General features: G+C 44.3%; 1 protein-coding gene across 1 annotated transcript in view; it reads right to left on the bottom strand.

The window, feature by feature from the left end:
- The window catches only part of CHFR (checkpoint with forkhead and ring finger domains), a 115,039-nt gene that overhangs the window by 77,213 nt on the left and 12,206 nt on the right, over positions 1-25,620 (bottom strand). Inside the window, exons 4-6 of the mRNA XM_082243520.1 lie at positions 22,576-22,685; positions 13,460-13,519; positions 1,193-1,360 (exon numbers count right to left, since the gene is read on the bottom strand). Coding sequence (XP_082099646.1) covers positions 1,193-1,360; positions 13,460-13,519; positions 22,576-22,685 — 338 coding nt within the window. The remainder of the gene's footprint in view (positions 1-1,192; positions 1,361-13,459; positions 13,520-22,575; positions 22,686-25,620) is intronic.

The raw sequence follows: 25,620 nt of genomic DNA, 5'->3' as shown, positions 1-25,620 counted from the left end.
AATTTTTTCCCATGTATTTAGTCTATTTTATACATTGAAATCTTTCTGCGAATGGTTAATCGGTTACAGATCTGTGTTGAAACTAGGGCTATTGTTAGTAGGGTAATTGTCTATTCAAGCTAATTCAGCAGATCTACTAAACTTTAGAACTTCTTTAATTATAGTAGTGTTTTGCTCTTTGAGACGTTTTTCTACGCCTGCGGAAAGTGAGAAACTGCCTTAAGAGCATTTAGGCATTTTATTTTGAATCAAAGTTTATCCCATTTTTTTGGCTGATTGTATCTGCTTCTGTGTTTGGTCTTTAAAATTTAAAAGTAGTCCCATTTCAATAGTGTTGATATTCTTTGATTGTGTGTGTGAAATATAAAATCACCAGTAATTGTAATGTGTATGTGAATATATAATTATACTTGTTATTATTTTAATAAATTATCTTTATTAATTTAATTGGGAGATATTTATATATTGGTAAGAAATCACTATAAGCTTCAAGAACTCTTGTTGTGGTATACTATTGAATGTCTGAACAAAATTCATCGTGTTTATTAGGTTAATTAATTTAAATCGGCAGGAGGCACTGTGTATTAATTCTATTTATAATTCAGGCAACGCCTTTTTATTAATAATTTATAATTTGCCAAGTCCCTCCTTGTTAATTACATTTCCCAATATTTATCATAATCAAATTTTATACCACACACCCACTGCATAACAAGGTTGATACATAAATGTCCCAGGGACAACTTTCTGGGTTATGATCAAAATGTGTTTGGGGTACAGCAGGACAGTGCAAGAGCAGTGTGGGTCAGGTGAAACTGCATAGTCAATGCACATCTTACAGTATGCAGATGAAAAACCACAAAGTGCAGATTGGAATGTTTACAATGATTTTAAATGTAAATTATACATGTATATGACCAGACAAATATATAGAAATACAGTACTGTGCAAACTTTTTGGACAGGTGCCAAAAAATGCTGTAAATCAAAAAAAGCTTTCAGACATAGAAAGTGTATTTTTATAATATAACAAGTGCCAAAGGGCCGCATGAGTTTCCCCAGCTTGCAGACTGGATACCAGGGCTTTAGATCATCCTTCTTTCTAAAATGTCTGAAATTTTATTAAAAATACAACTGTGCAATGCCAAAAACACCATTTACAGCATATTTGTTTGTGACTGCTTTGCTCTCACCATCAATGGATGACTGAACTTTCAAGGAAGAATCTGGCTCTTTAGTGGAGGTAGTGCGTGTGTTAAAGAGGCTGGATGTGGAAGTGGAAGGCTGAGGTTCCTCACAGGCAAAGGAAGAATCTTGAAGTGGAGACAAAACCTGTGTCTCATCTGCAATCCCTGAGGTATCTGTAGATGCATAGGGGAGTAAAAAAAAAAAAAAAACATATTATATAAAATGCATGGCCAAGTCACTTAAACATGGGTCAACTGACAGAAGCAAGAGCTGATTGCTGCTGCAATAACTGGTCGGTGTATGACCACTACACTGTTACCTGTTCCTTGATAGACAGGAAATAATGCACTTGGGGCAAAAAAGAAAAAAATGGATTTTTGTACTTACTGTAAAATCTATTTCTTGTAGTTCTTTGATGGATACAGGAATTAAGATTTAGTCAGAGTATAGATTACTACTGGTTTGGACACAAACAAGCCAGCCTCCAGTAAAACCCCTCCTATTCCCAACATGCCTCAGTTTTGCCTCAGTACTACTAAGGGCACAAACAAAAAACCCAGAGGGATGGACCGGTGTTCCTCAATGTATCCTGAACAAAAACTCTTGGGATAATCCCCAGGAAGAAAAGATCCCAAAAAGGGAAGAACCAAAAACGGATCCATGCAAGGACAAAAAAAAAAAAAAAACCAACAGCTGGTCTACATTTTAAAGGCCCAATGCCCAACATCCTTAACCCTTAGGGTCAAAGGGAACATACTCTATGAGTAAAAGGAAGTTGTCTAGCCAGGCAAGCAACCTTGAGGTATACCAGAGAATATACAGTTTTAGTAGAACACAATAGCCCAATGAGAGCATGAAGTGAGGATGATCCCACAAAATCAACTAACCGAGATAAGCGAGGACACAGCGTCAAATAGGCAGGAATGAAGATTTGGCCTCAGCCCCAGGCTGTTGGGATGGGAACCACCTAAAGACTCTGAAGGTGATAATTGAATGCCCTTTCTGATATCCCCAAGTGACACTGGGGCATGCAGAAGAATGCTGCAGACCCTGCCTTACCCTGACCAAAGCATTTATTCTTTGAAGTTCCTATCCCTCCAGGCCCAGCAAAGCAAAAAAAGTCCTGGAGAAAGGGTTATAAATCTTAGCCAAAGCACTAGGAGCAGGTGTCTAACTAAAGCTGGCCATAGACTGGTACTTCTTTTTTTGGTGGCTGAACAGACTCCTCTATCCACAAAAACGAGGTGGATGGAGGAACCCCTACCCACAGGGACATTGAATTCAGACAGTGGGACTTGCTGATGTCAAAATACACCAATCAGCAGCTGCAGCCACTGAACGACAAAAGTTTTCCAGGATGTCCCTTTATCCACAAAAGTGGATAAAATTATCAACTTCTGTCAAGTGGGGATGGCAACACACTGAACAAAATGTGTCCAGTCTCTGATGAACCAGTATAATTTTTATCAGCCTATGGCCGGCTTAAGAGCAGGCCAAGGAAAGGTATCTTGGGGACACTTACCAGAAAACTGCTGATATCCATCAAGGAGGGGGGACAAATTCTCTTATGAAGAGGTCCCACAGAGCACTCTGGAAACCATCTGTCAGCAGTAGTCACTGCCTGCAGTAGGTGATCTGCCTGCGAACAATCCAGGGAGGCACAAGGCTTTACTGGCCCAACCCACAGCCCAGTGCACAAGCCTCTACTCTCATTGCTGACACTGCTAGTTCAGGAGAGCTAGTTTCCAAGGCAATGTAAGGTGGCCAACTCTTGAATTCAGCAAGGTCTGATGCAGCCAGATCTTACAAGAGTTACGTTTGGGAATGTGCAAAACTACAAAAGGATCCATAAAGACTCTCTAGAAGGTTGTCTGAGAATTCTACAATTGGGATGCCAGGAGAGGGCATTACACTAAATACAGGAGCCAATGCTATAAGAATCCACACTGAGGATCCAGGTTCTTGTCCAAATAGGGAACAGCTAGAGCTGGTCTCAGTTGAGCATGTGGGTCAGGGGGCCCTTCTTGAGAGGGGAGACCATGGAGAGGTACCATGTACAACGAGGGGCACCCTGGCTGTGGTGAGATTCCTTTGGAGCATACTAACCCCATCTGACTCTTAAGCCTGGTACACATTATTAGTTTTTTTCTGTTCAACTCAGTCGGTTGAACGAAAAAAAATAAAAAATAACTGTCAGCTCCGGTCAGAGCCACTGTACTAACAATCCGACGTTGGTACAGTGATCTCCCCTGCTGAGCTGTTGTGTTCTGACAGGGGGATGGCCCCCCTGCCAGAACACTTTATTCAGCGATCTGCGCCATTGGCTTACAGCGCTGATCGGGAGCCGTTCAGCTGCTGGTTTTCCAGCATGCTCATATGACTTCTGTCGAACTGAGTGCCTTACACAGGCTGAATGTCAGCCAGTTTTTATTGAGCCGGCCGATGTTGGCTGGCATTCCACCCGTGGGTGCGGGGCTTAAGGGTGCTTCAAAGTGCACACAGAGGAATACATTGGACAATAGGTGTAGGAGCATTAAAAGACTCAAGGCTGTAGACGGCAGGCTGATTCTTTAAATGCATTCATTATGCATGTAAATACACTGTCCAACGGCCCCCAACAATTCTGAGGTGACAGCAGTAGACTACATTGCCTCAAAAACTCTTTTCAGAATTAGACTGCAGGGACTCAGAGTCAGAAATGGGCACAGAAACCATGGGTCCGGTCAGAGATGGACTGTGCAGAGGATGGTGCTGGAGTTCATCTAGAGCCTCTGCGGTCATTGTATTGGAAAGGTTGAGTGCATGTGGTCAAAAAGTCCTGAGTGGAAGCGGAGGTCCCCAAGGACAGAAAGCAGTCAGCCCTGCACAATGGAGCCGAGGAAGACTCTGAAAAGATGACGCTTTGACTATAGGGGGAACCAAGTTCCAGATTACAAATGTTGCTCTCCTCAGAGGGTAACAAGTGGATGCCCACAGAACCACTAGATAAGTAGGGGATGGGTGTCACACAGAGCAGGAGGACTGTGGTCACCCAGAGCAGCAGGACTATTCCCTCTATGTTTATGTACAAATGACATGTTGCCCCCACGCAGCAGTAATGCAACTACGCACAAAGTGTGAGAAAAGGCCACAATTACTCACAAACCCAGGGCCAGGAGGGCAGTGGTGACTGTAGACAGAAAATCAGAAAGACCAAAGATCAGAGTTCCACGATGTGCTTGAAGTAGGACGGTGCTTCTACGCTGAATAGAGGGGAAACTAGTGCAAAGTGCACTTGACACTTTGTTCCGTAGGTAGACAATGCTCAGTCCTTAAGCGATGACCATAACTGTCGTGATAGAAATCTTGAAAAGGCACCCAGCAGTGCCAATAGTGAGGTAGCTCCCAGTGCTTCAGTCCAACCGGCTCTATTCACAAAGGGAGTATTTAGAGACCGGGTCACACTTTGGACTATCCCAAGGCTCTGGACCTGGAAAGCGCTTTGTTTAACTTATACCAGTACAATCAGATCAAGAAAGTATTACAATGCATAACCCAGGGCCTGAAGATCACACATCTATTCCCTCATGGTCCAAATACAGCCTAGAAAGCAATGCTAAACACACACTGATCTGGATAGCCGCTATACAGAGACCAGGTTAAGCAGAGATGTAGCAAGGAATCGCGATTTAAGTGGATTGAAAAAGAAGAATTACATGAACAATTAAACATTAAGGGAAAAAAAAAGGCTAGCACACAAATGTGTTAGATTTTTGGAAAAAAGACATCTAGCCACTAGCAAAAAAAAAAAAAAAACAAGGCACACCACATACACACACCAAGGTATGCTGGGTACAGGAAGCAGTATACTGGGGTCTGGTTTAGGAGTATTCTGTTTGCCAGTGTCCGATCATCCAGTAAGCAACAGTACAACCCAACTATATCTGAATTTCTGTGTCCCTGAACGAATGAGAAAGAAAAGCATTTTATTAGTCAGACATTAGCTAAAAATTGCATTGTTAGAAAAACTGAAAATCCCTAGGTTGTTCAAGTCAACTTCTGTTGTAACAAGCAATGGTACTGCTTCTTCTGTATACCCCAGATTTCAACTATAATAAATGGATTTTTGTAAGATCTTACCGTAAAATCCTTTTCTCTTAAGCTCATTGACAGACGTAGTCTTCTTGATTCTCAAGAGCTGGGTTATGTTGTCTCCGCAGGAGTAGGACTAGGCAGAAAGACAAAACGTTCTGGCTCCACCCTAGGGGCAGTCCCTGAGGGTATATCCTCCCTCTCTCTGCTACAGGGAATCAGTTCTGTTTTAAAGCAGTACAGAGAATTTAACCCAACCCAACTCAATGATAGAGGGGCGGGTACTACGTCTGTCAATGAGCTTAAGAGAAAAGGATTTTACGGTAAGATCTTACAAAAATCCATTTTTCTCTATCGCTCATTGACAGACGTAGTCTTCTTGATTCTCAAGAGCTGGGACATCCAGAAGCAGTGCCACAAAATGAGGGGTGGGATTGACAGAATCAAAATCCAATCTAGAAGGCCCAACCGGAGCCAACCAGAAGTATCAAAGGACTCATCGAGTAAACAGATGAGACCTACCCCACAAATCCTCGAGGTAGACCAACAGTCTCCTCAAACAGTGGCCTGCAGGAACCTTGCAGCCAGAAGAGGCATCTGACGATGCCATCACATAAACCTTATACAATATTGTAAAGGTATGAACCGACTACTAAACAGTCGCCTTGAAAACCTGAACCACTGACGCCTGATGGCGGAAGGTCCAGGAAACTCTAAGCGCCCGAGTAGAATGCGCCTTAACAGGGAACGGGGAATCCCGACCCTTAGATAAAATAAGCCTATACCACCGTCTGTCTGATCCATCTAAAGATGGTTGCAGCAGAACAGGCAACCCCTTCTTAGGGCCATCCGTGATCACAAACAGTGAATCCGTCTTACAAATTGAATCCGTAGTATTCAAGTATATCCTGATCGCCCGAACTACATCCAAGGAATGCCATGCAAATTCTCGAGGATGATTGGGCTAAGGACATAGGAAGGACAATACACTGTCCTTAATCAATGAAACTTTGAAACCACCTTAGAAGGAAGGATGGATTCGGATGAAGAACAACCTTATCCCTATGAACCACCAGATCTGGGGAACAACAGGATAATGCAGCCAGTTCTGACACCCTGCGTGCAGAAGTGATAGCCACCAAGAAGACCACCTTCTGGGATAAAGTAAGCAAGGGAATCTCCCTGATATTTTCAAAGGGAGGTGTCTGAAGAACCGACAGCACCAAATTAAGATCCCAGGATGGTAACGGTGTCGCACCCCCTGGATGAAATTCCGCACCAAGGAATGAGTAGACAAAAGCTTCTGAAAGAAGATAGCAAAATGCCGAAACCAGACCCTTGATAACACTCAAGGCCAGCTTCTGCTCAACTCCCTGTTGCAGAAAGCCAATATTCGGACTACCGAATAAAGATGTAGATGGAACCCAAGGGATTCACATCACACAATATAAGACTTCCATGTACGATGATAATCTTTCTGGAAGTCGCTTTCCTTGTTTTAACTAGAGTAGGAATAACTGAAGCTGACAATCCCTTGTCCTTCAGCACCTGGGTCTCAATAACCAGGCCGTTAAAAAACCAGCGATCGTAAAGCAGGATGGAAGATCGGTCCCTGAGACAGTAGATCCTTCCTGAGAGGAAGTCTCCACGGGACGTCCGCCATCAGTCTGACCAAGTCGGCGTAACAAGCTCGACGAGGCCAATCCGGAGCTGCCAGGATTACTGGAATTCCTTCCTCCTCTATCCTGCGAAGAAGTCTTGGCAGTAACCCAAGAGGAGGGAAGGCATACATTAGCTGGTATTGCCCCCACGGGGCGATCAGTGCGTCTGCGGTTTCTGCTAGAGGATCGCGGGAGCGAGCCACGAATCTCTGAACTTTCCTGTTGAATCGAGATGCCAACAGATCCATATCCGGGGTGCCCCATCGTAGGCACAACTGGTGGAAAACGTCTGGATGGAGGGACCATTCCCCCTGATCCAGAGTCTGACGGCTGAGATAATCTGCCTGCCAATTTTCCACCCCCGGAATGAACACCGCAGAGATTGCTGGAACAAATCGTTCCGCCCAGCGAAGAATGCAAGCCACTTCTTTGGCCGCTCGGACACTCTTGGTGCCCCCCTGGTGTTTGACATAAGCCACGGCCATGGCGTTGTCCGACTGGATCCGAACCGGGCTGCCCTGGAGCTGCTCGGTCCAGTGAATCAGACAAAGTCTGATCGCTCTCAGTTCCAATACATTTATCGGTAACCTGGATTCTTCCGGGGACCAAAGTCCCTGGACAGATAACTGACCGAGAATTCCTCCCCATCCGGATAGACTGGCATCCGTGGTCACTGTCGTCCAATATATTGGCAGAAATGACTTTCCCTGGCTGAGCATTGGAGACCGAAGCCACCAAACCAGAGACTCTCTGGTCTGTTTGCTCAATCGTATCTGATTGTCTAGGGATTCCGGATTCCGATTCCATCTGAGAAGAATCTCTTGCTGAAGAATTCGGGTATGGGACTGGGCAAATGGGACTGCTTCGAAGGAAGCCACCATCAACCCCAGAACCCTCATGCAAGTCCGAAGGGAAGACCAGCTGTTGGACAGTAACAACTGGACTGCTGATTGAATCTTTCGGAGTTTCCCTACCGGAAGGAAAACTCTTGTCCTGACTGTGTCTAGAATTAGACCCAGATATTCGAGCCTCTGGGTGGGAACCAGAAATGACTTTTGCTGGTTCACCAGCCACCCGAATTCCTGTAAAGAAATCATAGTAATTTCTATGTTTTGTAGCAAGGTCTGAGGAGACTCTGCATGAAGCAGAAGATCGTCTAGGTAACCTAGAATCGATATACCTCTTTGGCGCAGAAGTGCCAACATTGGGGCCAACACCTTTGTGAAGACCCGCGGAGCCGTGGCGAGACCGAAAGGTAACGCCACAAACTGATAGTGGTTCTCCTCTACGGAAAAGCGTAGAAAACGCTGATGTCCTGCGAAAATGGGAATGTGAAGATAGGCGTCCTTGATGTCTATGGACGCTAGGACATCCCCTGGATGCAGGAAGGCTGCTACCGTGCGAATGGACTCCATTCTGAATCTTCTTATGTTGACGAAAGAATTGAGTGCTCTTAAGTCCAGAATTGGACGCACTTTGCCCTCTTTCCTGGGTATTGTAAATAGGTTTGAATAAAACCCTTGAAACCGTTCTGTCCAAGGAACGTGGACTACCACTCCTTGTTGTAGTAGATCTGTGACTGCTCTCCGCAGATCTTCTAAACGATCTGAGGATAGTCGGATATTGGAAGGGAAGAATCGCGCCGGTGGGAGAGATCGAAACTCGATCTTGTACCCTGACCTTATGACTTCGCAAACCCACTAGTCCGGGATTCTGGAAAGCCATGGATCCGGGAACCGGCGAAGACGTCCCCCCACCCCAGTTATGGGTGGGGGCGCACCTTCAGGCTTTGGATGGTTTATCTTCAGGTCTGGAGGGGGCGGGCTTTTGCTTGCCCGACCAACGACCCCTGACGCCTCCTGCAGGAGCTTTGGAGGACTTAGTTTTTTCACCCGCTGGACGAAAAAACCTCTTGTGAGCAGAAAAAGAAGGCCCTCGTCTTTGACGAGTTCCTCTACCTTTAAAATTTTGCGGTAAAAAGGTGCTCTTTCCACCGGTGAGATCCTTAATGATCTCATCTAAGTTGGCTCCAAATAGACGCTCTCCTAAAAAGGGGATATTAGCCAATGCTTTTTTGGAACCTTGGTCGGCTAACCAACCTTTTAGCCACAGTGTACGCCTGAGAACCACTGCTGAGACTGATGCTCGCGCCATTAATGGAGTGGCGTCTAACGCCGCATCACACACAAACTGTAACCCCTGTATCATTTGTTCCAACAAATCTGATACCGCCTGAGGGACCTCTTCTAAGTCCCGGCGTAACCACTTGGTCCATTCAGTTACAGCCTGCGAAAACAGACCAATAGCAATTATTGGTCTGAAAGCTGATCCAATCAAGGCAAACATGGTGCGAGACATAGCTTCTATCTTGCGATCCACTGGATCTTTAAAAGACGGAGCGTCTTCTAAAGGAATAACCGTGGCTTTATTCAATCTAGCAATTGGTGAATCCACCACAGGTGGTTCTGTCCATTTCTTAATGAGGGTTTCCTCAAACGGATAACGCCTGTTAATGCGTTTAGAAATAGTAGAAATGCGTTTTGGCAGACTCCATTCTTCTTTGATTGGATTGCCAAAACATTTGGGCAATGGAAAAACCTTCGCCACTAGATGCGTTTTTAGACCCAAAAGGGATCTCAGTTTCAGCTATTTCTGACGGAATACCCTGTAATCTTAAGGTCTCTAGAACAGATACCATGAGTGCGTTTACCAACGCTTCCTCTCTGGCTATGGCTGATGCCGAAACATCCTCCTCACTGTCTGAAAAGACAGTACACGAGACACCAATACCAGATGAAGTACCTGCAACTGCAGAAATAGGCTCAGAGTCTGAATCCGAGGTTTCAGATAATAAGGGGTTAGGCGGGGGTCGCTTACTTGCGCCCTGTCCCTGACAAGCCACTTCCACCCGGGACACAAGCTTCCATAATAGCGGACAATGATTTAATCGTCAGTGGGGTGCTGGAGGATCCTGCAGACCCCTCGAGGGGATCCGGAGGAGATACATGAGTGGCAGGGTCCCTGATAATTCAGGACACCTTTGCCAGAAAACACAAAAAAAAAAAAACTTTTTTTTTTTTTTTTTTTAATTTTTTTTTTTTTTTTTTTATGTGTCTCCCCCTAGCGCAATAGCGCCCCTCAGAGTACATGCTTCTCGATCCCACAGAGAGAGAGAGGGACCCCCAAGGCTCACCAACCGATGCAGTGAAGTTTCCAACCAACTGCAGTCAGCATCTGTCTTTACAGACTGGAAGGAGCTGTTGCTTTTTCCAGGGTAGAAGGACGTGGCTCCGCCCCCTGTGTACGCCTTCCGGCGTTTCCCAGCTCTCCACGAGGTAGCTGGGCTCACAAAACATGGCCGCCCCCATAGAAGAGACATAAGACTCCAAAAACATGGCGGCCGGCGTGACCTGAGGACATACATGCATTCGGTCTACGGCAAAATGGCGGCGGACCGCCGAAATCGTTTTCCCAGCACATCCACCTGCATCTCTGCTAAGAGGCGATATATGGATCTACAGAAGATACACTACACATAAGGTAGGATTATACCTCCTATGTCTGCTGTAATGTTACAGTCTGCTGGGTAGAGTGTTAGCTCTTAAACCAAGTCCACTTCCCACAAACACATGCTGTATTACAAGGGGGACTTGTAAGTATCAGATATATACTGACCATATATGGAGGGGCCCATAATACATACTGCCTCATAACGAGGAAAAAAGGGAACGTTTACTCACCATACCGAACCGACAGGCACCCTCTCTTCACAATACCCTCTCCACCGGGGTGGGGGTTTGTGGACGCCTCGACTCTCTGGTACCTGGCGTCCAAGCGAGACTTTTAACTCGCAAAGTCAGTCCCTTCACTGGGACTCCGTCGCGGCCGACCCATCGCGGAGCTCTGGTCTGCACGCGCTCGTAGGCAGAAACCGGGGTGACCACTGGATCTCAACATCCAGCCCGTCGCCCGGCCCCGCATACTTACTTGAATATGTCGCGGCCGACCAAGCGCAATGCCATGGTCTGCGCGCGCTCGTAGGCCGGCTGGGGTGACCACAAGTGTCGCCCAGTCCGGCATTTTTGCTTGAAGATCTCACAGGAAAAAAACACTGGAGAAAACTACCTAAAAAATGTCTTTTTCTTAAAGAAAAAAAGTCTTGCCAGGACCAAAAGATCCCAGCAAGGAACTTAGGTCCTTACTCCTGACTAGACAGAAAAAAACTGATTCCCTGTAGCAGAGAGAGGGAGGATATACCCTCAGGGACTGCCCCTAGGGTGGAGCCAGAACGTTTTGTCTTTCTGCCTAGTCCTACTCCTGCGGAGACAACATAACCCAGCTCTTGAGAATCAAGAAGACTACGTCTGTCAATGAGCGATAGAGAAAAGACATTTCACTTGCAGCACCACCTGCTAGAAAAAAAGTCTGTTAGCAGCACAGCCAAGCACAGATAACAAAATTGTAGCATTGATATATCAAAAAGTTGAGCTATCCATATCCAGTGTGTTATTTATTAAGAAACAGGAGAATAAAGAGAAGTTAGAAAAACATTATTCAGAAACAATACAATACATGCAATGAAGGATGAAAAATCACACTGAAAAAGGAACACTATACTCTAGGTGTTCTTCAATACTCTATTACTCTATAGTAATACTGGAATATATTTGGTAAAAACATTGCTAAATATATCAAAACTATATTTAATATACACTGCTAAAAAAAATTAAAAGGAACACAAATCAGAGTGTAGCATCAAGTCAGTTAAACTCCCAAGATATTGATCTGGTCAGTAAGTAGCAGAGGGGGTTGTTAATCAGTTTCAGCTACTTTGGTGGTAATTAAATTTCCAGGTGCACTAAATGAGCAACAATGAGACAACCGCCAAAACAGGAATGGCTTTACATGTGAAGGCAACTGACATTTTTTTTCCCTTCTCATCTTTTCTGATGGTTTTTCACTAGTTTTGCATTTGGCTAGGGTCAGTGTCACTACTGGGAGCATGAGCCAAATACCTGGACCCTACGTCAATACGTGCCATCGCCAGAAGGTTTGCTGTGCCGGCAAGGAGACAGGCAGTTACTCTAGGAGAGCTGCAAGGGGCCATAGAAGGTCCTTAACCCATCAGCAGGGCAGGTATCTGCTCCTTTGTGCAATGAGGAACAGGATGAGCACTGCCAGCGCCCTACAAAATTACCTCCAGCAGGCCACTGGTATGAATGTCCCTGACCAAACAATGAGAAACAGACTTCATAAGGGTGACCTGAGGGCCTGATGCCAATCGAGCTCCACAGTTCCAGGCATTCAGCACAGGGCCCACTAAAGGACATTTGCTTTAAAACACCAGGATTGGCAGATCCGCCACTGGCGCCCTGTGCTTTTCACAGATGAGAGCAGGTTTACCCTGAGCACATGTGACAGACGTGAAAGGGTCTGGAGAAGCCATCGAGAACGTTATGCTGCCTGTAACATCATTCAGCAAGACCGGTTTGGCGGTAAGTCAGTGATGGTCTGGGGAGGCATATCCATGAAGGAATACACAGACCTCTACAGGCTAGACAATGGCACCCTGACTGCCATTAGGTATCGGGATGAACTCCTCGGACCCATTGTCAGACCCTACGCTAGTGCAGTGGATCCTAGGTTTCTCCTGGTGCAGGACGATACCCGGACTCATGTGGCGAAAGTATAGCAGCCAGTTCCTGGAGGATGACGGAGCTGATACCAATGAATGGCCCCCCATGCTCGCCTGACCTAAAACCAATAGAACACCTCTGGGACATTTAAGTCTGGTCCACCTGACCCTGCCAGGTTGCACCTCTGTTTAGGAGCTTTGTGATGCCCTGGTCCAGATCTGGGAGGAAATACATCATCCCATTAGAAGCATGCCCCAACGTTGTCAGGCATGCATACAAGCACATGGGGGACATTTTGAGTTGCTGCAAAGAAATTTCAGCAACATGGACTAGCCAGCTGCATCATTGTTTCACTTCCATTTTCATTTTTCTCAGATTTTTCTTTGGTTTTTGTCTTTGAATTCAGCCCTCTGTACGTTGATAATTTCCCTATACATCAAAAGACATGGCAACCTTTCATTCCTAACACATTACCCCAGTCTATATCAGTATAGATATCCAGCATGATATGATGGGTTTTCAAAGTGTTCCTTTAATTTTTTTGAGCAGTGTATATATACACACACAAACATGAAGCACCTCTCTAGAAATACTAAACACATCATAGACAGTAATTGAGTTTAAAGATAACTGCTGGGCACTGCGGTGTAAGCTTCAAGTTTGCATGCATGGAAAGCACAGAATGAGCATTCAATTTATAGACTATTTACAGTCTACAAATGTGTAAAAATGCAAGTATGAGCCCTATTTTTTGTGTACAGTGAGGCTGTGGGGATGGGGACTGCAGTTTTATTAGAAAACCTCTAAAAATTGTTGAATTCATGTTTATCTAATAGATATCTGAATGTTAGAGAATATGCTGCTACTGTGTAGAAGACAACCATCTGCAGCCCAGCTGACATACCTGCTGGTTCTTGCATATTGTCTTGTGCTGAATTCAAAGACTTATACAAATATGCAACATCTGGAAAAAATAAAATATAGATTAACAACTGCATCATTTTACATTAACAGCAAATATTGTATTTTAGGGTAATAAGCAGGATAATTTGTGATACAACATTTTGAGGCCTCTTACACGCAGTAAAAAAAATAAAAGCCAAATTTGTAGCCGTTTAGAGTTTTTCTTTTAAGGATCTGAGTACAGTCTATGCGACAATGCACACAGCTGTATGAAGATCGAGAACGTACAGTCAGGTCCATAAATATTGAGACCGACAAAATTCTAATCTTTTTGGCTCTATACACCACCATAATGGATTTGAAATGAAACAAACAAGATGTGCTTTAACTGCAGACTTTCAGCTTTAATTTGAGGGTATTTACATCCAAATCAGGTGAAAGGTGTAGGAATTACAACAGTTTGTATATGTGCCTCCCACTTTTTAAGGGACCAAAAGTAATGGGACAATTGGCTGCTAAGCTGTTCCATGGCCAGGTGTGTGTTATTCCCTAATTATCCCATTTACAAGGAGCAGATAAAAAGGTCCAGAGTTCATTTCAAATGTGCTATTTGCATTTGGAATCTGTTGCTGTCAACTCTCAATATGAGATCCAAAGAGCTGTCACTATCAGTGAAGCAAGCCATCATTAGGCTGAAAGAACAAAAAAAAGAAAAAGAACGCACCAGTGAGCTCAGCAACACCAAAAGACCAAGAAGACCACGGAAAACAACTGTGGTGGATGACCGAAGAATTCCTTACCTGGTGAAGAAAACGCCCTTCACAACAGTTGGCCAGATCAAAAACACTCTAGGAGGTAGGTGTATTTGTGTCAAAGTCAACAATCAAGAGAAGACTTCACCAGAGTGAATACAGAGGGTTCACCACAAGATGTAAACCATTGGTGAGCCTCAAAAACAGGAAGGCCAGATTAAAGTTTGCCAAACAACATCTAAAAAAGCCTTCACAGTTCCGGAACAACATCCTATGGACAGAAGAGACCATGATCAACTTGTACCAGAGTGATGGGAAGAGAATGATCCAAAGCATTCCACCTCATCAGTGAAGCATGGTGGTGGTAGTGTCATGGCATGGGCATGTATGGCTGCCAATGGAACTGGCTCTCTTGTATTTATGGATGATCTGACTGCTGACAAAAGCAGCAAGATGAATTCTGAAGTGTTTCGGGCAATATTATCTGCTCATTTTCAGCCAAATGCTTCAGAACTCATTGGACGGCGCTTCACAGTGCAGATGGACATTGACCCGAAGCATACTGCGAAAGCAACCAAAGAGTTTAAGGGAAAAAAGTGGAATGTTATGCAATGGCCAATCACCTGACCTGAATCTGATTGAGCATGCATTTCACTTGCTGAAGACCAAACTGAAGGGAAAATGCTCCAAGAACAAGCAGGAACTGAAGACAGTTGCAGTAGAGGCCTGGCAGAGCATCACCAGGGATGAAACCCAGCGTCCGGTGATGTCTATGCGTTCCAGACTTCAGGCTGTAATTGATGCAAAGGATTTGCAACCAAGTATTAAAAAGTGAAAGTTTGATTTATAGTGAAACGGAAAGTTAATGCTGCGCTATGGTGATATGTAAAAGTAATTCCAAAAGTGCTGCTGTGCATAAAAATCAAAGTGATTTTAAAAGTGCAAATGTAGAAAAGACAGCGCAGATTTGGGTGTAAAAATTACTTATAAAGTGCTCAAAGTGCTAAATAATGATGCTTGGTGCGTATATAAATAAGTACCACATATAAACTTGAATATATAAGTATGCAAGTAAATATAAATAGGTAAATAAATAAATATGAAAACCTCTTAACGTATATAACGCACTTCTAATATATACGTTAAGAGGTTTTCATATATATTTATTTATTTACCTATTTATATTTACTTGCATACTTATATATTCAAGTTTATATGTGGTACTTATTTATATATGCACCAAGCATCATTATTTAGCACTTTGAGCACTTTAAAAGTAATTTTTACACCCAAATCTGCGCTGTCTTTTCTACATTTGCAAAGTTTGATTTATGATTGATAATCTGTCCCATTACTTTTGGTCCCTTAAAAAGTGAGGCACATATACAAACTGTTGTAATTCCTAAACTGTTCACCTGATTTGGATGTAAATACCCTCAAATTAAAGATGAAAGTCTGTAGTTAAAGCACATATTGTTTGTTTCATTTCAAATCGATTGTGGTAGTGTATAGAGCCAAGAATGTTAGAATTGGGTCGATGTCCCAATATTTATGGACTTTACAGTATATACAAGATTACACACATACATTGCGACACTGGCAGTTTGAAGAGGATGAAGACGAACTATACGCATGTATTCATACGTCCATTTACAAAAAGGTAACTTGTGTTTTTTTTTTTTTACTACTATGATTCTGTATATCCCTGAGGAAGTCATGTGATCTATGACACAAGTCACTTTAAAAACTCGATTTTTGTAAGAACATACCGTAAAATCCTTTTCTCTATAGTTCATAGACAGACGCAGCTCCATCTAGTCAGAGACCTTTGATAGTGCCCAAAGCCAACCGCTGTTCAACCCCTATTCTGCAGGAAGGCCAAAACCCTAGAGATCGAAAACAAGCGAGAGATAGAGTCAGAAAGACCTCTATCTCTCAACACCTGGCTTCCAACAGCCATGCCATTAAAGCCAGCGACTGTAAAGCAGCATTAAGGATTGGGCCTTGAGACAGTAGATCTTTGAGAGGAAGTCTCCAAGGAGCATCGGCGACCAACCTTACCAAGTCCGTGTACCAAGACGGACAAGTCCAGTCTGGAGCCAACAGAATGACCGGAATGCCTTCCACCTCTATCCTGCGGAGAAGCCTCGGCAGAAGTTTCAATGGAGGGAAGGCATAAATCAGTCGGTACCGACCCCAATGGAGCCACCAGAGCATTTGTGGCGTCGACCAGAGGATCCCGAGACCTGGCTAAAACCTCTGAACCTTCTTGTTGAGGCGAGAAGCAAACCGATTGATCTCGGGTGTCCACCACTGAACACACAAGAGATGAAACACCTCTGGGTGTAGGGCCCACTCCCCTTAATCCAACACCTGACGACACAGGTAATCCACCTGCCAGCTCTCCACACCTGGAATGTGCACAGCAGAGAGGGCTGGAACAAACCTTTCTGCCAAGTCCAGAATCTCAGTCATTTTCTTGGCCGCCAATACACTCTTGGTGCCACCCCTGGTGATTGATATAAGCCACAGCCATGGCATTGTCTGATGTAATCCAAACCAGATAATCTTGAAGACGAGTCGTCCAATGGCTCAGACAAAGCTTTATAGCTGTCAGCTCCAAAAAGTTTATCGGTAGTTTCGACTCTTCCACTGTCCAGGAACCCTAGGCACAGAGCTTTCCCAGCACCCTGCCCCAGCCTAACAAGCTGGTGTTCGTGGTTACCACCATTCAAAACAACGGGAGGAAGGACTTGCCCCAGCATAGTGCTGGAGAGTGAATCCACCACACCACAACAGAGCAGACTGTTGTGGCTCAACCGAATCAAAGAGTTCTAGAACTTCTGATCCTTGTTCAATTTGACAAGAATCTCCCTTTGCAAAGGTCTGGTATGGAACTGAGCAAACGGAACCCCCTCGAAGGTTGATACCATCAGACCTAAGGCCCGCATTCAAGTCCGCAGTGAAGACACATGGTTTACCAACAGCAACCGAATCTCCCCCTGAAATTTTTGCAGCTTGTCTGGGGGGGGAGGGGTAAACCCTTGTCAAAGCTGAATCCAGAGTCCAGCCCAGAAGATAATCCAGTCTCAAGGAAGGCATCAGGGTGGATTTCTTGAAATTGATGTTCCAACCGAACTCCTGCAGGTTTGTGACCGTGATCGTCAGATCACCCATCAAGGCTGAATGGGAATCCGCTCTAAAAAGGAGATCATATAGGTACCCCAGTACCACAATCCCCATTTGCACAGCAAGGCCAACACTGGAGCTAGTACCTTGGTAAACACCCTGGGAGCTGAGATGAGACCAAAGGGTAATTCCAGAAATTGACAATGCTCCTCTGCTGCTGCAAAGAAACCGCTAGTGCCCAGCGTAAATGGGGATGAGTAGATATGCATCCTTGATATCTACGGAGGCTAAGAAGTCTCCCTGGCGAAGTGACGCCACTACTGTGCGGATGGATTCCATCTGAAACTTCTGTACCCGCACAAAGCAGTTCAGGGCTTTGAGATCCAGGATTGGACGCACCTTGCCCTCCTTTCTGGGCACAGTAAATGGGTTTGAATAAAATCCCTGACAACGTTCCCGAGAAGGAATCGGTACAAACACTCCTTGCGACAGCAAATTGAGTACCCCCCCTCGCAAGTCCCTTAACCGGTCTGCAGAAAGGTAAAGATTGGACGGGAAGAATCTGTCCGACAGTCGAGATCAGAATTTGATCTTGTACCCTGATCGGATCAATTCGCGAACCCATCTGTTCTGAATCAAGGAGGTCCAGGGTTCCGAAAAGAAACAAAGACGTGCCCTCACCTCAGAAGTGGGTGAGGGCACCCCCTTCATGCAGATGAGGACTTGTCTGCAGATCCGGACCGCCCAGTCCTCGATTTTCCCGACCATGGCTTCTTAGAACCCCCAGAAGACCTGAATGATTTACAATTACTTGCGACCCGGAGGCACGAAAAAGACGTTCATGAGCAGTAAAGGAAGGCCCCCGCCTAGGACGTGAGGATTGGCGAAGAAGAGTACTCTTATCCCCTGTGATACCTTTGATCAACTCATCCAGAGAGGATCCAAACAGCCTCTCCCCTGTGAAGGGAAGATCAGTCAAGGCCTTTTTGGAGGCCTGGTCAGCAGACAAGCTTTTTAGCCACACCATGCGCCTAAAAGCAATCGCCACTGCTGACCCCCTGGCCACCAACGGAGCTGAATCCAGGAACGTATCACACATGAACACCAAGGCTTGATCCAACTCGTCCAGTAGTTCCAGCACCGCAGGGGGGAGCCGTTCAGCTTCCAAGCTACTTTTAAGTAACTTCATCCATTCAGTTTTCACAAAGGCAGTCTTTAAAATGGACCCCGTTATCACATGGAGATGGTGGGACAAAGACTTCACAAAAGTCGGTGACTCTTTCAATGGTACCAGAGTCACTTTAACCTGGAAACCGGGTGATCCACCTAGTGAACACTGCCTCCGCAAAGGGGTAACCGCATGCAAAACACTTAGGCACCACAAGCATACGCTTAATGCTCCGCCATTGTTCATCCACAATATTGTGAAACAATTCTGGACAAGGGAACACCTTGCCCGATTTATGGGATTTGCGGGAGCTAAAAGACACCTGCGTACCCGGCGCTGTGGGGTCATCAGCCAATTTTAAAGTTTCCTGCACTGAAACTATAAGGGCTTCCTTCCCCAGCGAGGCAGCTGAGGACAATAGGTCCTCTTCACCGTCAGAATGCAAAGACACCAACCCCTCAGGGTGGGCTATGTCTGCGGCGGCCATATCTGCCTCAGAGTCTGAGAACCCCGTAGATGGAGGGGAGGGCAGAGGGCGTTTGTGGCTGGCAACACTTGAAATGACAGGACCAACCCTAGACATTAGATTTTGCAAAAAATCTGCAATTTCAGGCTGGGACTGTGACCCAGAAGATTCAATAGTCACTCCCAGGGGGTCTGCAGGTGAAAATTTATCCTGGGACTCCATGTTACACGGATTTAAAATTTGAGCAGTGTCCCTTTAAAAACCGCCAAAACACGATCTCACCGCTATTACATCGGACCCTCAATCCCTGACTAATAGAATGAATAGCAGAGTGGAGGAGGAAAAAACTACAGGGAACCCTAGAAAAACGTTACCAGACCATACAGGAGACTGCCAGCATGTTCTATGCAAAACGAAAGAGACACTGACTGCACAGGAAGAGGAAAAGGAAACTCTGCCTCTATAATTAAAAAAGCCATGCCGCACACCTGTCCAGCTGTTGGACCTCAGGAAAATTGCCGCTTAATGCATTCATAATGGGGAACTATAAAAAATGGCTGCCCATGCAATACAATGGGAACAGAAATATACATTATCCACAGCAAAATGGCGGCCCCCATGGCACGCCATGCCGTCTCCAGGACCCCCAAAAGGGGTCCCAGAACAGTAGGCATTGGAAGGTCCCCAAGCAGGGACCCCCATCAGGACAAACCACCCCCACCAATGCAGGGCCACAAGGTAAAACAAGGTAAAAGGGGGTGCTGAGGGGTATACAGGCCCAGTCCTCCGAGAGGCCAGGGGAACCGAGGTAGCCCCTTGGATGCAACTATTCCAAGGAGGGGGCCCACGTCCACCCCGAGACCGCCAGAGGTTTTGGGGGGACAATCTACTCACCATATCACGACACCAGGTGTGCGCCACACCGAAAACAGATCACCCCCCACCCGGGATGGAAGTGCTGTCAGCCAGGAGGAAGCTGCGACTCAGGGCGTTCCAGGTCGTCGCGTCACAGCGAGATGGTCCACTCGCAGGCTCGTCCCCACCTATTGGGGCACTGTTGTGCCGAGGCCTAGTTCTGCTCACGCTCGCTGGCCAGGCTGGGAGACCCTAAGGATCTAGATTATCCAGTGCGAAACCACAGCCGGCTGTTGCTTGTAGATCCTATGGTTCTTGGTCCGTTAGGAACTAACTTGGGCAAAAAATAAAAATATACCAACTAACACAAATGACCCTATTAAAAGCGAAGACCGAAGTCCCAGCAGGGAGCTAGGTCCTATTACTAAAACTAGGCAGAAACAAACTGATTGCTGATAGAGTGTGGGATTATGCCTGCAGAGACAGCCCCATAGGTGTGGTTAGATTTTTTTTCTGCCTAGTGCCTATTCCTGATTGGAAAAACCCAATGGTCTCTGAAGAGATGGAGCTGCGTCTGTCAATGAACGATAGAGAAATACACACATTCTTCTATCTCACATGCTTTGCAGCAACCTAAAAATAAAGTAAAAAGTTGGAAATATAAAAATTGTGACCAGGCAGGCTTACCTGCCTGTTCACAATACACTGTAAAATGTACACTGGGCTGCTTATCTCAGTTTACATTCTGGGAACACACTGAGTTGCGATGACTGCACTCCTCCGCATGCACAGGATTAACGTCATCCTGCTTTGGTCAATCAAGACAGTTGAAGACTAGCACCCAGAAAAAAACAGAAGATATCACCACAGACGAGGGACCTCGCTGGTATTAAACTGTTGAAACAAAAGTATGACTGCCTTTAGTTCCACTCTAAAATGACCTCAAAAGGGGTATACAAAATCACAAAAGAACTAGAGACAGCGTTAAACATACCGGTCGGTTGGCCCATTTGCTAATATTCATGCTGTAGCAGAGCCCCCGGGCACCAATTCAATTCCACTGCTCAGCCTGAACAATGGCTTCCCCCTCCCTAGCCCCCTGTAGTTCCTCATGATGACTCCTAGCGATTGCAGGACACATTAGTAATGTAGGGAATCAATGAAAGAATCCACAATAGCCAGAGGTGGATGTGCTTTTCCACACACAGAAATGCGTGGAATGGGCTTGGTGCTGGGAAGTCTGCTAGAATGTGAAGTTTTATGTACAGGCTATAAGCTATTTTATGTACAGGCTAATTCTTTTGTAGTTAGATTATAGTTTATTCACTTTACATTTTATGGTATGCAATCCATAAGAACTGGGCTGGTTTCTCTACAGTGCAGAGATTAGTTTGCATATAATTCTTTTGTAGACTGTACAAAAGTACTGTACCCGTTTTCATATTTCAGTGTCCTTGGGGTGCTGCCTTGGATCACAGACCCAGGCTGAACTCAGGGTTTAAATTTCTAGGCAAGTTGACACTCATCTTGCTTAAGCTTGGTCCCAGGAACAAAATGGACATAATGTATATTTGACCAAAAGTTAAAAGCCTAAGCACAGCAGAAGCGAAGGACGCAGAGGGCCCCACAATAACAAAAATTTGATCTGAAGAGTAAAGCTGAACTCCAGGCACAAAAACCTTACAAATATTTAAGAGCTGTAAAAGATGTACAGTTAACTAAAGTCTTGGTGACATTATCACTGTGCTGTACATAGCCTGTGAGGAGCTGTAGGTGGAACCCAGCTAGTCCTCATACTACAGGCTGCCTGTAAAATACCTGGCGGGTGGGGGTGCGGAGACAAGGCCAATCACCCTGCACAAGGACACAAGGAGAGAAAGTCGCAGTGACCGGTGTGTATTAAGGGAAGCTCCTACACCGGGGGGGGGGGGGGGGGGGAATGTGCAAAAGTCGTTTCATGCTGGATTACTGCACAGATCTGGAAAAATACATAAAAAGCACCAGTATCCCAAAGAAAATATATTGTACATGTCTCTTGTATTTAGATAATTCTTTTAGCCTGGAAATTACCTTTAAAAGGCACAACCAGTTTGGCTACATTTTAGGCCATGTTATTTAGGGGCCCTACCATAGATTTTTTTAATTGTACTTTTAAGAAAAGTTTAATTAATAAGAAAAAAAAAGTAGTATAAATGAATACCAGCAGAAAATGAGTAAATCATACATTTTTTGTATTTCCACTAGAGAATTCTATGGAGTCTCCAGTTCCAAAACCTTTTTAAAGGCGAATTCCAGGAGAAAAAAAAAAAGAAGTGCATTCATTATTTTTTTCTGTAGGAGCCTACAAAATATTGCACATGCACGGATGCAATATCAGGCTCCTGCAGCTTTCTTGTCCATTAGTCTGTAGGGACTTTCTATTTAAAAGCTGGAGGAGTGTCAATGGACTAAAAGGGCTCGTCAGTGCCCTCTCAGTCCATTGAGAACTGCAAACCATCTGCTGTGGTGGCAGACAGGACTTGTAGTTTGTTAATTTACAGATCTCTGAATGAAGTGGGAATGTAGCGGCTGTGGGGGAGAGGAAACCCCACCTTCTGTGATGGGGGAAGGTTGCTGAACTTGTTACATGATACACCCTAAATACGGGTAAGGTAACATATTAATAAGGAGAACTTAACCTTTAAATTCTTCACTTAGCTATCATAAAAACAAATTTTATTTTTTACTGTAAAAAACTTGTAACTTACTTTGTTCTGGCTCATTTTTCTTATAAACAACATAGATAACATCACCATTCTTTAAGGGATATGTCTGTTTCTTTACAACCTTCTGCTGGTTGATCACAGTGCCATTTGTGCTGCAAAAAGTGCATAACAAGATTGATATTCAAAATGTTATTACTGCAAAAACACAGAACAGTATTTGTATTCCTTTAACATACCATATAAAATCAACAACTTGCCAGGCTGCTAAACAGGGAGGAAGATATAGATTACATTTAGATACTGCAGCTAACAGTTTATGGCATTAGGTTTGCATTGGAAGGATGGCAAGTGAAAGCATGAAACTAAACTAGATAGGTCATAACCATAAACACTGTTGTCGCCCAAAATTATCTTAGACAGTTCCCTGAAAAGTAAGTTGCATTATACCTGCCTCTTTACCAGGGCGTCACCAACTTTCACTCCGCTGAAGCACTACTGCCTCTGCCAGAAATGTCACCATTTAAAGATGTTTTTTTGCCATCTTTGTCCCATTAGGGAGATTTCCCTTCACTTTCTGCCCAATAGCCAAACAGGAAGTGAGAAAAAATACCTGCAATGGATCTCTTGGATCCCCGCAGGTCACCAGAACTAGCGTCCCCATTGGAAGATTTAGCCTCTAGTACTTTTCTGGGGGCTAACCAAAACATGGGATTTTCATTTTACTTTCTATGATGGTAAACGGGACAAATGGAGAGCTCTGTTGGTTTCCCAAGGACAGTGTCTGTGACAGTACCTGGACCTAGCAGCCAATTGCATTGGTACTTGTGACAATCTAACAACAGAGTTCTTAAATGGGAAGTTTTAAACATTTAATCACTACATTAGACACTTTTGATGATGTGTCCACTGCAACTTCATTTTCTTGTGTTTCGTGATGCTAGAGGATCCTGTTTCAATAGCGAATATTCTTCAAAGTTCTAAATGTTGTTTTAAACACAGTGGGTTTTTAGCAGTTGTAGATTTCTTATTGTCACTCTTCTGTCATCTCTCTTAATTACCATTTCTGACAACATAACTGCTGCTGTCTCAGTTTTCTAGTTTATGGCACCATTTTCTGTAAAATCTAGAGACTGGGATGTCTGACAACTACAGGAACTCAACTATATCTGTACTACTCATTTTTCTATATTTTAATTCCTTTAAAGACCCTACAAGTACAAAAAAACCCCAATGATCTGACAAAACAAGCACTTCGCTCCCAATCTTCTGCTGAAGGCTGACAACACTCATGGTTTTTTAGACTGAAATCACAAGAAATTATGTCAGCCCTGCCCAGTTGTGTTTGTCAAACTAATGAATGCACATCTCTCTCCACATCTCAACTACATAGAGAGAATGTGATCTGCAGTCCAAGGTAAGAGGTGGCAATAAAGTAAAATTAAGATTAACACAGAAAGTAAGCAAGACTGCTCTACATTTCTGGCAAGATCTACAGATATACAGGTCAATTGTAAAATTTAAAGAAATATCAACTCAATGTAAAAAAAATATATATATTTTATTATATTATATATATATATATATATATATATATATATATATATATATATATATATATATATAAAATCCCCAGGGGACCAAGTGCATGTAGCTGTAGTTCCAACCACAGACTGAAGCCCAAATTATGGGTGCTTCAATGGGGGAGTTACAGACAACACTGAAGCAACCAACCTCTCTCCGATTCTTGCTTTGCAAAATAAAATGGTAAAAAGGATTACTGACTGCGATGCAATCCCACTACACAGGAGGCTTCACTGACTGCAGATGAAGGTGGAATTATTGCACACAGCACCCTGACAGGGGTCAACACCCCAGGCGACGTTACGGAATATTAAAGCAGCAGGCGACCTGAAGATGGAGTCACTGCACCGATGGAACGCTCACTTATCTGAGCAAGCTTCTCTGTGATATGGCCGGCTGCAAGTAAACCCACTGCACTGAGAATAGTGTGAGATAAGTTGATGCTGATGGGCCTGTGTAATTAGCTGATAATTCACACAGCCCATTCAACACTGACTTATTATGCAATCTGTTTACTAGCACCCAGTCAAATCACAGAGATGCTTGCTCAGCTAAGCTGTAAACATTTCCTCAGTGCGCCACCTCCCACCCTTACATTATCTTGATGCCGCCTGCTGCAAACCCAGCTGCATGGAGTTACCTGGAGGTGTCAGTCCCCTAGCAGCCCTTCTGTCAATGGTATCAATGCTGTTTACACCAGCAAGAAAGAACGGCAGCATCCTGCTCTCCGGGATTAGTAAAAAAGGAAGTTTAGGGTTGAGAGTTTACCTACACTTTACCTAAAGTAATTGTATACCATTTTGGATAGAGTAAGGGAGGGTTATAATCCCGTTATGTTATGTAGGTAGAGCGGTAAGGATGTGGAATTCTCTTCCACAAGCATTGGTATCAGCAGGGAGCTTCGATAGTTTCAAAAAACTATTAGATGGGCACCTTAAAGACCACAACATACAGGGGTATACAATGTAAAGTTAACAGCAAACACACACACACACACACATCATAGGTTGAACTGGATGGACTGATGTCTTTTTTCAACCTCACTAACTACAGTGGGTACGGAAAGTATTCAGACCCCCTTACATTTTTCACTCTTTGTTATATTGCAGCCATTTGCTAAAATCATTTAAGTTCATTCTTCTTCCTCATGAATGTACACATAGCACCCCATACTGACAGAAAAACACAGAATTGTTGACATTGTTGCAGATTTATTAAAAAAGAAAAACTGAAATATCACATGGTCCTAAGTATTCAGACCCTTTGCTGTGACACTCATATATTTAACTCAGGTGCTTTCCATTTCTTCTGATCATCCTTGAGATGGTTATACACCTTCATTTGAGTCCAGCTGTGTTTGATTATACTGATTGGACTTGATTAGGAAAGCCACACACCTGTCTATATCAGACCTTCCAGATCACAATGCATGTCAGAGCAAATGAGAATCATGAGGTCAAAGGAACTGCCTGAAGAGCTCAGAGACAGAATTGTGGCAAGCCACAG

Source organism: Pelophylax lessonae, assembly GCF_965119305.1.
Source record: "Pelophylax lessonae genome assembly, chromosome: 1".
In the NCBI taxonomy this organism is placed as follows: Eukaryota; Metazoa; Chordata; class Amphibia; order Anura; family Ranidae; genus Pelophylax; species Pelophylax lessonae.
Note: the sequence above shows the minus strand (reverse complement) of the source record. Positions and strands in the feature narration are given on the sequence as shown.